Source organism: Labeo rohita, chromosome 12 (genome assembly GCF_022985175.1).
Source record: "Labeo rohita strain BAU-BD-2019 chromosome 12, IGBB_LRoh.1.0, whole genome shotgun sequence".
In the NCBI taxonomy this organism is placed as follows: domain Eukaryota; kingdom Metazoa; phylum Chordata; class Actinopteri; order Cypriniformes; family Cyprinidae; genus Labeo; species Labeo rohita.
In genome coordinates this window covers 11,652,839-11,666,912 of record NC_066880.1, presented here as the reverse complement: position 1 = coordinate 11,666,912, position 14,074 = coordinate 11,652,839, and the positions used below count along the sequence as shown (strand labels likewise).

The 14,074-nt window shown below is 35.4% G+C and overlaps 1 protein-coding gene across 1 annotated transcript in view; it reads right to left on the bottom strand.

Annotated features, from left to right (window-relative positions):
* Positions 1–14,074, bottom strand: part of atrnl1b (attractin-like 1b) — a 118,064-nt gene that overhangs the window by 9,783 nt on the left and 94,207 nt on the right. Inside the window, exon 27 of the mRNA XM_051124431.1 lies at positions 11,076–11,183. Within this exon, the coding sequence (XP_050980388.1) occupies positions 11,076–11,183 (108 nt within the window). The remainder of the gene's footprint in view (positions 1–11,075; positions 11,184–14,074) is intronic.

The window sequence follows — 14,074 nt, the reverse complement described above, 5'->3', positions numbered from 1 at the left end:
AAAAGTTAGTGCTCAGAAAATTTTTATTCTTTCGTTTTTGAAAGAAATTAATACCTTTATTCACCAAGGATGTGTTAAATTGATAAAAAGTGACAGCAAAGACATATATTGTTAGAAAAGATGTATATTTTTAATAAATGCTGTACCTTTATTCATCAAAGAAAACGTAAAGAATCACAGGTTCCAAAAAAATATTGATATATTCCAACATTGATAATAAAAATAATAAATCAGCATATTAGAATGATTTCTGAAGGATCATGTGACAGCAAAGACTGAAGTAATAGCTGGTGAAATTCAGCTTTGCATCACAGGAATAAATTATATTTCAAAATATATTACAATAGAAAACCATTGTTTTAAACTGTAAAAATATTTCACAATATTTCTGTTTTTTCTGCATTTTTGATCAAGTAAATGCAGCCTTGATCAGCATAAGAGAATTCTTTAAAAAAACATAAAAAATCGTACTGATCCTAGTTTTTGAAGAAAACGTGGAAAAGCTGTTGCCATATAAATTATACATAAAATTTTAAAAATAACATTAAATATAACAATAAAAATAATTATAACTTATTTATAAATAAATAAAAAATATTTATTAAATTAACAACGACAAAAAAATAATAATAAATAAATTATTTTCTTGCTAAAGGCCCTGGACCACAAAACCAGTCGTAAGTAGCATGGGTATATTCGTAGCAATAGCCTACAATACATTGTATGGGTCAAAATTTTCGATTTTTCTTTTGTACCAAAATCATTAGGATATTAAGTAAAGATCATGTTCTATGAAGATATTTTGTATATTTCCTAACTTGCTAAGAACTTAATTTGGACAACTTTAAAGGCGATTTTCTCAATATTTTGATTTTTTTGCATCCTCAGATTCCAGATTTTCAAATAGTTGTATCTCGGCCAAACATTGTCCTATCCAAAAAAAAACAAAAAAAACAAAACAAAACAAACAAACAAACAAACAAACAAACATCAATGGAAAGCTTATTTTATTCAGCTTTCATATGATGTATAAATCTCAATTAAATAAATTAAAAAATGCAATGACTACAAAATGCATAACCTTTTTGGCAAGGCAAGATTTTTCTTGCCTAATAAAATCATAGGGAATGTGTTCAGTTCAAAAATAAAATACTGCCCAAACCCATCGCTTTCTCTCATTTTGTGAGAGAACTCATGGAACGTGATGGCACAGGCATGGAGGGGCTTGTGAAAGGTCAAATTAAGCTTGCGCTGACAGTGATGTCCATCAAGCCCGGCGGACAGAGGCTGTTATCAGAGCAATATCTGTCTCTTTGAGAGGAAAAGAGGCCACTTGTGCTGCACTTAAAAAGTTCAAAGCCATTGTTTCTGAGTGACAGGGGGTGGCAGGGGGCGTCTAGCTTCCCTTCTAGCTCCCTCATTCCTCCGTGCGCAGAATATCGTTGTTTTTTTCCTCTTGATTTTCTCTCTTCCTCAAACTGCTATGCTATTTCTTTATCAAAATCAGTTTGTAGTCTGTAGAGATATATCCTTCCTTTGCTAAGGCGCTACTTAGATCTTAAGGACAAGGTTATGTTTACAACACGGAGTAACCATACGGATGAGTAGCAATATGATCATTTGCACTGCTAGCAAGAAGGTCTAGTATCTAATCAGCCACAAAGCATCCTGTCATAAGCGACAGACAGAACAAACCGCAGCGGCCTCAAGACTCTTCACTCTGCCTGTTATACACAAATGCATCCTCTTGCTTTTGAATGATACAGCAAACCTCATTATTTCTGGCAAAACACACCAATTAAGTGATTCATGCTAAATATCACACTTAATTACATACCTCCATTTGCAACCCTACACTTACATATCCATTTCTGGCCAGTGCTATTGTCTGAGCTTGGTAGTTATGTATATTATAAAGTTTCATTTCAATTTCACACCCAAACATGCATTACAATAGATTCTTGCTCCGAGTAGAGACCACTTCCTTACGCTTGAAAGTATTTTTTAACTTAAATGACAGAGGAAAACATCATGTTCAAAGCTTTGTAACAATCGAGTCATTTTAATGTTCTGTGCGTGTACGGTGCATGTCTTTTAATGTTTTCTATTGTCTTCCTCACAGGAAAAAAAACAATTAAAATGATTAGATTATAAAATGGAAATGTATAAAATAAATAAATAAATGAATAAATCATAACTATTCCTTTATACAACAAAGGATATAAAAATCCTTTTTATAGAACACCTATAAAACATCCATCATATAATACCTGTCACAAAATGGCCCTAAGAGGTTCTCATTAGTCTGTTATGAGTTTATGGGGACCATGTATTCATGTGTAAACCGTATCAACCACCTAACAAGATCTTCATTCCTCCCAACAACTCCAAACGATCAGACAAATCCATTTTCATGCACTTACTCTCATCCCTTATGGTTTCGGATTCAGTGATATTCGTCTCATTCACATTAGCCTTGCACCATACAGATTACAGTAATCCAATTGCAGGCCATTTAGAGAGCATTGCTATGACACAGTTAATGAATAACAATACAGTTTAGAGTCTTACTAGCAAGCTAAGCTAAGGTTTGTTTGAAAAACGAGATTACGGCGGATTACATTACAGCACACGTGCTACAAAAATGCAACGGAGAAGGTAATTTAAGAGGTTTTCATAAATTCATAACTCGTGCAGTTTGCACTACAGACATGAATGCTACCTCAAACAAACCATGTGGTGTCCTGAGAAGAGCTGTGCTTTTTTAAAATTGTTATAGTATTTCTTATAGTCTGTTTCTACCACTGAATAAAAAAAAAAAAAAAGAAATACAAAAAAAAAAAAAGTAAAAAGGTTTTTAGAATGGTTTTATTGCGACTTTTTATCCCACAATTTTGGCTTTTTTTTTTTAAATTGTGAGATATAAACTCCAAATTGCGAGAAATAAAGTCAGAATTGGGAGATATAAACTCACAATTCTGACTTTTTTTCTCAGACTTCTGTGATATAAACTCATAACTGCGAGATAAATACAATTCTTTCTTCTCAGAATTGCGTGATATAAACTCGCAATTGTGAGTTATAAAGTCAGAAATGCAATATATAAACTCACAATTCTGACTTCTCAGAATTGCATAATACAAACTTACAACTGCAAGAAATAAAGTCAGAATTGCAAGAAAACTCACAATTCTGACTTTTTTCTCACAAATGTGGGTATATAACTCGCAATTTTTTTTTTTTTCCTCAGAATTGTGAGATATAAACTCATAATAGCAAGCTATAAAGTCCCATTTTGAACTTGCAGTTGCGTGATATAAAGTCAGAATTGTGAGATATATACTCTCACAAACTCACAATTCTGACTGCTTCTTAGAATTGTGTTGCTGCGATTTATAAAGTCAGAATTGCGTGATATAAACTTGCAATTCAGACTTTTTTCTCTAAATTTGCAATTCCAAGTTCTAAAGTCAGAATTGTGAGGTTACATCTCGCAATTCTGACTTTAAAACTCACAATTATAAGTTTATATCACAATTCTGAGAAAATAGTCAGAATTGTGAGTTTATATCTTGCAATTCTGACATTATTTCTCAGAATTGTAAAATATAAAATTGCAATTACAAGTTATAAAGTCCAATTTTGAGGGGGAAAAAAGCCTGATATTTTCTTAGAATTTCAAATCTACATCACACAATTCTGGCTTAACTCGCAATCGTGTGTTATAACGTCTATAACGTATAGAATTGCGAGATACAAACTTGCAATTCTGAGAAAAAAGTCAGAATTCTGAGTGCATATCACGCAATTCTGACTTTATAACTCAAAACTGTGAGTTAGAATTGCGAGTTTATATTTTTATATATGACTTTTTTCTCAAAACTAAACTCGCAATTGCAAGTTATAAAGTCAGAATTGCGAGACATACAGTAAACTTCTCAGAATTGCAAGGTTTTGTCTTACAATTATGACTTTATACATCTGTATATCTCACAATTTTAAGGAAAAGTTTGTATCACGCAATTCTGAGAAAAAAATAAGTATTGCTATAAGTAAGCTTGCAATTGCAAGAAAAATGTGAGATAAAAAGTCACAATGACCTTTTTTATTATTTATTCAGTGGCAGAAACAGGCTTCCATAGATTGTAGTGTACTTTTGATTAAATAAATGCAGCCTTGGTAAGGCTTTGGTTTTTGAACAATCGTTTATATTGTCAGACCAACTCATAAATAGTGTTTTGCACAGGCAAATATCACATTTTCATCAGAAAAAGCATATATCTTTCAGCTTTCAGCCAAGATCATCGAATGAATAAACCTCAAACCTCAAAAGCAAACCCTAAATCTTCATTTTGCAAAGAGACTCACCCTTGAACATGAAAATGAAGGGCAAATCCAGAAAACTGAACGTTCATAAAAGACTTGCGCATTTTGTCTCGGGAGAGAACAAGAAAGGCTATAAAAAGACATGAACTAGCCAGAAAACAGATGTCTCTCATACAGCCCTGCTGATTTACAACTAATTGAGGGGCAACTCCATCCCACTCTCCTGCATTGACTAACCTGATGAAAACAGCTCAGCGCCACTGAGCCACTTGCTAATTACACACCGAGACAAACAGACTGATGAGAGACACTTTATGGGCCATGTCTTCATGTCTCACCAACATGTCCGACGCTTTCTGTTTACCTAATTTCTCCTGTAAATTTGTCATTCACTATGTTTTCCACGTTGTATCTCTCAGTATGGCTGACTTGTGAATGTCTAGTATTCTTATGACCGCATTCTATTTCTTGTTTCATTATTGCACCCAACTCTAATTTCCTCTGTTCTGCTCTTCTCTTTAGACATTTAAAAATATGTATCGCAATATCTGCTGTCAAAGATGCAGCCGATAAGCTGCTGCTGCGAGTGCTAAGCAGCAGAGAATGAAAATGGAAATGCAAACAAAGTCATAAAGCAACAGGACAATCCTCTTCATCTATACGTTCCTCCAGCTTTTAACGGCCGGCGGAGCATCTCATTTGCATGGCTAATAGCAGCATTCGCAGTGACAGGGAGCATGAGCGCTGGTCTGTAGATAAGAGCTCACTATTGAGCACTCTCAAACACAAGAATGGCTACGTACACAGTATAATTTAAACGGCCCTCTCTTTGTTGCCTGGTGACAGCTTCCATCCATCATACTCTGAAACTGTTAACGGGCCCATATGTTGTGCGCTGGCCGTGGTGGCAGAGCAGCATCTGTGTCATCTGCACCATTTTAAATGGGCCGGCCTCACATTGGCTTCATAATGCACTTCTGCTGACCTCGATGCACAACAATTTTTTCTTCAGTCCAGTCGAGCCCAACACAAACCAGACCAGTCTGGCCTAACGCACAGCCAGAGTGGCCTTAACATGACCTGTGGCAGAGAAAAAAACTGAGCATGTGGAGATTACAGAAGCAGAATTTCCTGACATTATATTGCAAAAGTCATGCGGGACAGTTCAGACCTTGTCTATTATGTCTACTGGTGTAACGGTAGACATATTTGTATCAAAAAAATTTGATACAGGTGTTTTGTGTGTGAAAACTTTTTTGTCAGGTATAATACGACAATACTCTTTATATTTATTATACTCTGATGCTTCAAACGCATTTAAAAATGAACAGAGGATACAGCGTTGATGTTGGAAAATGGCACAGTCTGAGTTGTCCTAAACATAAGATGTCCATTTCAAACTAATTCATACAGAATACAGTTTAAAGTGGCTTGTCCTCCTGTCAGATGCATATGCTGTTTAATGCATTAGTGACGTTTTTCTCAGTGCATAACCTAAATTTTACAGTTGTGTTAAAAAAAAATTCTACAAAAAAAAGCTTGTCCTGAGTTTCTGTTAAAATTTGCTGAGTTCACAGAGTGCAATAATTCTGACTAAAAGATACTTTAGCTAAAACATTTTCCCCATTTACAGCAGCACAATAAACTAGTGCAAACAGCAGCCAGATGCAGCAGTAATTTCAGACGGTCAATTTTGTGTACTATTACACCCCTAGTTATGTCCCAATCCCATTCCCTTCTTGTCTACCCCATCATCTCTGCACTTTTGCTATAAATAATCCCCTTCACGAAAAAATTAGTTCTGTTAATATTGCCATTACAAACCTATATGACTTTCTGTAGAAAACAAAATGAAGAATAATTTAACTGTTTTTTTTGGGTACAATGAAAGTCAGTGGGGTCAAAAACAAGACTTGACTCTACTGGCTTTCACTGTGTATATATGGCGTATGGCATTTCCGCATTTCCGCCGAGGAGGTAAGGGAGGCAGTGCCTCCTCAAAATATTGGATTATAAAAAAAATTCACAGTACAATAATAAAACAACACCAGTATCACCAAAAATAACATTAAAAATGTATAAATCGCTTGTTTTACAGCCAGAGTCCACGTGTTTCTCACCTCCCCTGAGATCGTAAAACCCCTCTAAAACATGCGGTGAGTTTGGTGGGGGGTAATTGAGAATGAATGGGGGAAAGTCATCTGAGAGGAGGCAATGCCTCCATCACGATATGATTGAATATGGCTGGTTACGTTCGGCTGTGATTGGTTCATGTGAAAAATCCTGCCTCTTATGTTTCTGTGTGTTTTGCATTTGCGAATCTGTCTGAATTAACTATATAATGGTGTTAATGGGAAGACTAATTAAAACAAGTAGGTAAACAACTCACACACTTAAATGTAACCACTTTGTTATGTCAAAATATGACTTGAAATGGCCTGTAAACATGATCTGTGTGAGTTTCTAGTGAGTAGGTGACTTGGTGAAATGTAAAGTAAATCTCTGTCTGTGACCAGTGTTTACCGAGCTTTGATGACGGATTTATCATCCGAAAACAATCAAAAATAGTTAAAAGTTAACTATTAGAAAGAATAGCTGAACCAGATCACAAATAAAATATATTGCTTAAATTGTTACTGCCTTGAGTCATTATTTTGGAATGAATGTAAAATGATGAGATTCAATTTCTTTTGTTCATACAAGTTTGAAACAACTAGAGGGCGGGTAAACGATAGGAATGTAACAATATCAAAATCTCACGGTACAATAATATCGCGATATGAAGTCCGCGATAAGATATTATTGTGAAACTTAAAAAAAAGAGATGAATGAAGACTTGGAAAACATGAAAATTTTGTCAATTATCTATCTAATGCACTTTGAGAGTTCAAAATTAAGAGCTCCAACCCAACCCACTAATGGAAATGGCAGTAGAGCTTTTACTTTGACGGAAAACTCCAGCTTCAGTGAAAACAGGCTTACAAAAACGCATATCACTACAAATCTAGCGGAATGCTGCAAAATCCCAAACACATGCTAACAGCACATGCAATAATCGAGTTCACTGGATCACAAGCTGATCGCCTAATTGAACTGCGCTCCGCTTTGAAATGCACAGTGAAAACAGGCTTGATGAAGAGATCAAGCCATATTGCTTTAGCTTTTAGTTCATTTGACACATACTGTGCCAAGGCATAATGGCCCAAAACACAACTTTAAAGACCTTTTATGTTAGAATAAAGTTTAAATATATTTTAAAAACTACACTTTTTGCCTGGAACACCTACTGTTTCATATATCATGCAATCACGATAATATCAATACCATGATATTAAAAATACAGTTACATGCCTAGTAAACAATTACATTTATTTTGAGGTAAACTATCCCTTCATGGCTTTTTGATATCTGAGCTGATACTTAGTGGTTAGCACATGTGCTTCAGACATCCAGAGTTGTGGTACTGAAGCTGGAGACATAGGTTCAAATCCATGTCATGTCCTAATCCCATTCCCACTTTTTTCCACTAAGAAATTTCTATCATACCTCTCTTTTACAATCAATAACACTGCATTGGACATAAAAACTTCACAGCTAGTGCACAGTAATGGCTTAAACAAGCCTTAGTTAAACCTTATATTAACATCCGTCTTGGGTGAGCTAATCTGCGATAACTACAGACAGAAGCTGAGATGCAAGCACATATTACCGTGCAGAACCGTCTGGATTGTCCTCTTTTTTTATTAGCAGGTTACGCTAAACAATTCAACGGCACCAGATGCTGTCTCATTAACCTTTATAGAACAGAATTGCTCTCATTTCCCTCCTTTCACCTTCAGCTGCTGCCAGATCCCAGCAAAGTGGGGCCAACATCTGGATCTGCCTCAACAGACTCCAAGAAGTGTCACTGTTGATCACCAAGCACATGATGAAGGCTGGGGAAGAACAATATGAGGGGACACATATGCTATAAGACTAAAACTTAGTCGTGCTTAAGGGTTTCATACTGAGATGTATCCTAAAGCTAAAAATAATAAAATTGCTCAGAAAAGCTCAGAAAGCCACTGTGGACCAAATTAAAGTTAAATCCACTACTGAGCACTACTAATTTTGAATGCAAACTTGAAATCCTATTGCAATCAAAGCTTTGAGGAAACAAGCTCTGAGTTGAAGCAGAAAGGTGGCGGCTCATAATGGGTCTCCTGAGGTGAGCCTGTGCGTTAGTAGCAACTTCTTGGGAGATTCGCGCTGGTCGAAATTAAACCTCTGAGGCTGAGAAGTGAACAGCAGGAATTCGGTCTCAAAAGGTCTCTCTGTTTCCACTACAAAGGTGACAGAACTTAAAAAGAGATAAAACACAGTATTTTAGAAAAGGAACGACATGCTCTGGGAGCTTTTGAGCTGACAGACTTTCTCACCATACAAAGTCAAAAATAAGAAAAACAAGATAGGCGGGTATTTTACTTTTTCTAAAGTCACAATGTTGATTATCTAAACAACTTCTGTTAGCAAAAACTTTAATTCTCAACAGCTGGCTCAAGTGGCTCTTCTCACAAGGTTGATGTCCCCATAAATGAGAGCCATGCGCTGATAAGAGTAAAGCTAAAGTTTGTTTAAAAAGATCCATGTTGAACAGCGTTCAGCTGGAGGATTGACGAGTATGTTGTTTTCTGCTCTCTTCATTTGTGGCGTGTCCTCCAACAGCCCATAATGCTCACTGAGCACCACTCCACTCTACACTAATGGATTCTGGAGAGGCACATCAAGTGCTGCTGGATGTGTGTTTTGAACGTCTCTGAGCGGCAGGTACATCTGCTCTCACAGGTCTGTGTGCGTGTCTGTTGTGTAACAGCCATGAATCGCGATGCACTTAAATTAGAGCTGTCAAACTACAAGCAGTTTTTGCCTGGTATTGCTGATTATTTAGACCGGAAACCTCATTAAGCTCGTTTTAAAGGTTGGGTATATTATATATGTACACACACAGTGATTAAAACAGTCTTAGATTATTTCGAGGATTTTTTTTTTTTTTTTTTTAAGTCTACATGGAAGTAGAAGCTGATTAGAAAAACTCTAGTTCCTCATGAGGGGGGAAAAAAAGTCATTTCAAAGCCATAAACACGGGTACATATCTTATATACAGTTCTGCAAATCTGCAAATGTTAAGAATTTTACCAAAATAAGAGGGATCATACAAAATGCATGTTATTTTTTAGTACTGAACTGAATAAGATATTTCACATAAAAGACATTTACATATAGTCCACAAGAGAAAACAACAGTTGAATTTATAAAAATGACACAGTTCAAAAGTTTACACACACTTGATTCGTAATACTGCGTTTTTACCTGAATGATCCACAGCTATCAGTGATAGTTATTCTGAACAGCTAAACTGCCTGCTGTTGTTTCAGGTCCCATAAATGTTCTGGTTTCTTTTCAAGAACTTTTGTGTATTTGAACCCTTTCCAACAATGACTGTATGATTTTGAGATCCATCTTTTCACACTTAGGACAACTAAGGGACTCATATGCAACTATTACAAAAGGTTCAAACGCTCACTGATGCTTCAGAAGGATAAACAATGTATTAAATGCCGGGGGTGAAAACTTTTTGAACTTGAAGATCAGGGTAAATTTAACTTATTTTGTGTTTGGGGAAACATGTAAGCATCTTCTGTAGCTTCTAAAGGCCACTACTAAATAAAAAAATATGATATTTAGGCAATAATAAAAATGTACACATCTTCATTCTGTTCAAAAGTTTACACCCCTAGCTCTTAATGCATAATTTTTCCTTCTGGAGCATCAGTGAGTGTTTGAACCTTCTGTAATAGTTGCATACGAGTCTCTCAGGTATCCTCAGTGTGAAAAGATGGATCTCAAAATCATACAAGCATTGCTGGAAAGGGTTCAAATACACAAAAATGCTGAAAAACCAAAGAATTTGTGGAACCTGAAGTATTTTTATAAACAACAGCGAGCAGTTTAACTGTTCAGGACACACAAGGCACTCACAAACAACTATCACTTAAAAACAAAAACAAAAAAACAGCTGGTTTTCAGGTAACAACACAGTGTTAAGAATCAAGTGAACGGGGTTATTTTTAAAAATTCAACTATTATTTTTTCTTGCAGACTATATGTAAACATCTTTTATGTGAAATACCTTATTCAGGTCAGTACTAAATAAAAAAATAACATGCATTTTGCATGATTCTTTTTATTTTGGTAAAATAATTACCATTTTGCAGATTTTGCAAGGTGTATGTAAACCTTTGACCTCAACTGTAGATATAACCACTTTGTTATGTCAAAATAAGACTTGAAATAGCATGAAAAAATGATCTGTTGGAGTTTTTAGTGTGTAATCAGCTTGGTGAAATCTCCATTGTCTGTGACCAATATTCACCCAGCTATGATGACTGATGATCCACAAAAATAAAAATAAAAAGTTAAAAGTTAACTATTAATTAATTTTGGAATAAATGTAAAATGCTTAAAACACTAAACTGATGAGATTTATACACTGCTTTAATAAACAGAATATTAATAACACTGTTAATGTAAAAATCTAAAATATTTTTTTTTCTCTCCCTCTCTTTCTGATAATGTTTTAGAAAGAAAATGTGACTGGGACATGAATTTACATTAAAAAAAATGATATTTGATATTGTATATTGGCAAACCTTTCACTGAGTAATGTTAGTCAAAATCTAACTGGTTCAAAGTTGAAAGGCCAAACTAACCTCGATTCCGCCCTGGAGCAGTTCTATCTGAGTGCCGCCCACATCCAGTGTCACCGCGACCGAGGCAAAAGGGCGACTGGCCATCTGCTGCCTTTCCCTCATCAGTTGCTGTGGCAGAAAGAGATAAAAAAAAAGTGGAGAAAAAAGTATGATACATTAGTAAATCTGTACATAAACTTTACAATTTCAAACAACTCTAAGATGCCAGTGTTGTTTGTCAAAATCTCAGATGTGAGATTAAAAGTGGTGACTGACAGCATAAGTGACATGACTCACAGAGAGTTGAGTGACTGATATTTATTGAACCGAAAAACCAAAAAGCACACTGTGAGGCGGTATGCAGGGATGCTGATGTGTTTGAGATAAAGAGGAAGAAATGGGGCTGTGAAGAGAAAAGAGGAGAATGTGAAAAAAGCGCAAAAAGATAGAGAGAGACAGAAAGTGAGAGAGAGGCCATTGACAGCACTTTGGCTGTTTTCCAGCACAGACAGAAACAGGTGGTTGAATAATTCATTTGTTCCATATAAAAAAGTTTGGAGGACCTGGCTAATCAAATGTCTGCGAAGATTGGAAGGAAATTTCTCTTGCCACAACATGCATGACAAGCAATTATTTTGCCATTGATTGCGTGAGCATCAGTATTCCAGTGGTGGAGTTTAATTAATGATGCATTCCCTGTAATTTCTCCATTCGACTGACTGGCTGGTTGCCCTAAAAGCAGAATTCACAACCTTCATACAAAATCCCATCCATAACCGATGGCACACTGCTTATTTTGCTTCTATGATAGACGCAGTTTATCTATCATGTGCACGCGGTGCACAATTTTCCTTGCTTGCGCATGACACGGCCCAGGTCGAGAGTACTTCTGAAGGTGACATCAATATATTTATCAATACTAACTTCTCATCTGTAATCAGAATGTGTAGATGTCGGTGAATAAAAGAGAATGAGCATTCATGAGCATTCGCAGGTGTGACATGGGTACAAACGATCAATACAGTACAATACAGAGCGTTCGATCACACCAGTTTCTTCCATATTAGAGAATTCCACAAGGAACAATTAAAATACTTTTTCAGTGAAACATTCAATAGGCATTTTAATAAGAGCTCAAGCCCTACTTAAATGTCTCATTTCATTTCATTACCAACAATAACATCAAACAATAATGAACAACACTTCAGCAGGTACGTAGAAAACGAAAGCTTCTGCCCTGGAGACAAACTTTGAAAGACATTGTACTTGAAAGAACACTCCAAATCAGCTTCTCTCACTTTAGAGAGATGGAGAAGTCGCAGGTGATGCCTCTATCATCTCTGGATAATCAATAGTGAAAAAACACACACAAAACATGAAGTGGTGCTCACCGACGGTCGATCAATATCTAAATGCGGGCTGATTTGGGTACCAAGGACGAGGCTGATTGCTATTGGATTTGTGACGAAGAAAAGAGTGCTGAGTTAAACTCTAATTGTTTCACGTAACGAAAGACAAGGTACTGTCGTTTGCCTGGTTTTACAGCAATTCTGTACCATGTTCACGTCCTGACAAACACGCTGGGGTCCACACACATATATGCATGATTTCATGTAAGCAAATTGAACAGAAAAAACTTCACTTCAATTCACTTCAAAAAAAGGTATGGTTTCTGCCACTGATGCAATTTTTTAACAGACTCGCACTTCTAACTTTTTTTTTCTTAGTATTGCGTGATATAAACTCAAAATTGAGAGATGTAAAATCAGAACTGCAAGATATAAACTTTCAGTAATTATTTTTTTCTCAGAACTGCATGACAAGCCTAAAATTCAGACAAAAAAACGCATCAGAATTCTGAAGAAAATTTTGCAATTCTGAGAAATAAAATCTCTGAAAACTTGCAATTCTGAGTTTTTTTCTCAAAATTCTGAGTTGAGATCAAGAAAAAAAAAGTCAGAATGACATTTTTTTTTTCGCCTTGGAATTTGACTTTAGAACTCACAATGCCGAATTTAACAAAATGTATTAAAAAATAAAGTAAAAATTGTGAGATATAAAAATCACAACTGTGGGAAAAAAAAAAAAAAAAAAGGTCAGAATTACAAGTTTTTTTCCCCATCAGAATTGGACTTTATATATCGCAATGCCGAGTTTGTACCGAGTTTTTGAGAATTTTGAGATATAAACTCATTATTGCAGAAAAAAAAAGTCAGATATGCAAGGAAAAAAATTCTGAAAAAAATAAATAAATAAATAATAATAATAGAAATGGGGGAAAAAAGAGAGTAAGATTTACAAGCTTTTCCCCCTCAGAACTGGACTTTATAACTTGCAAAGGCAAGTTAATATCTTACAATTCTGAGGAAAACAAGTTAGAATTGGGAGAAAAAAAAAGTAAAAATTGCAAGACAAAAACTCGCTATTGTGAAAAAAACGAAATAAAATAAATAAATATATAAAGAGTCTGAATTACAAGTTTTTCCCCTCGAAACTGGACTTCATAACTCGTAATACTGAGTTTGTATCACATAATTCTGAGAGAAAAGTCAGAAATGCAAGAAAAAAGGAGAAGAAAAAAAATGGAAAAAAAGATTTACAAGTTTTTTTCCACTCAGAATTGGACTTTACAACTCACAATGGCGAGTTTATATCTCACAATTACGAGAAAAAAAGTACAACGTGTGGGAAAAAGTCAGAATTGTGAGATATAAACTCACATTCGCAAAAAAGAGTCAGATTTACACTTTTTCCCCCCCTCGGAATCAGACTATACATATATATACAGTACTGTGCAAAAGTCTTAGGCCACTAACATTTTCACCAGCTAAAAATGGTTTAAAGTAAGTTATTTCTATCTTTTGCTGTAGTGTGTCAGTAGGAAACATCAGTTTACATTTCCAAACATTCTGTTTGCCATTAATTGTAATAATCTAGTGAGATTTTTGTTTACACGGGCAGTCTGACAATAGCCAGTGCTCCACACAGAGATCTGATCTCACCATCATTCAGTCTGTCTC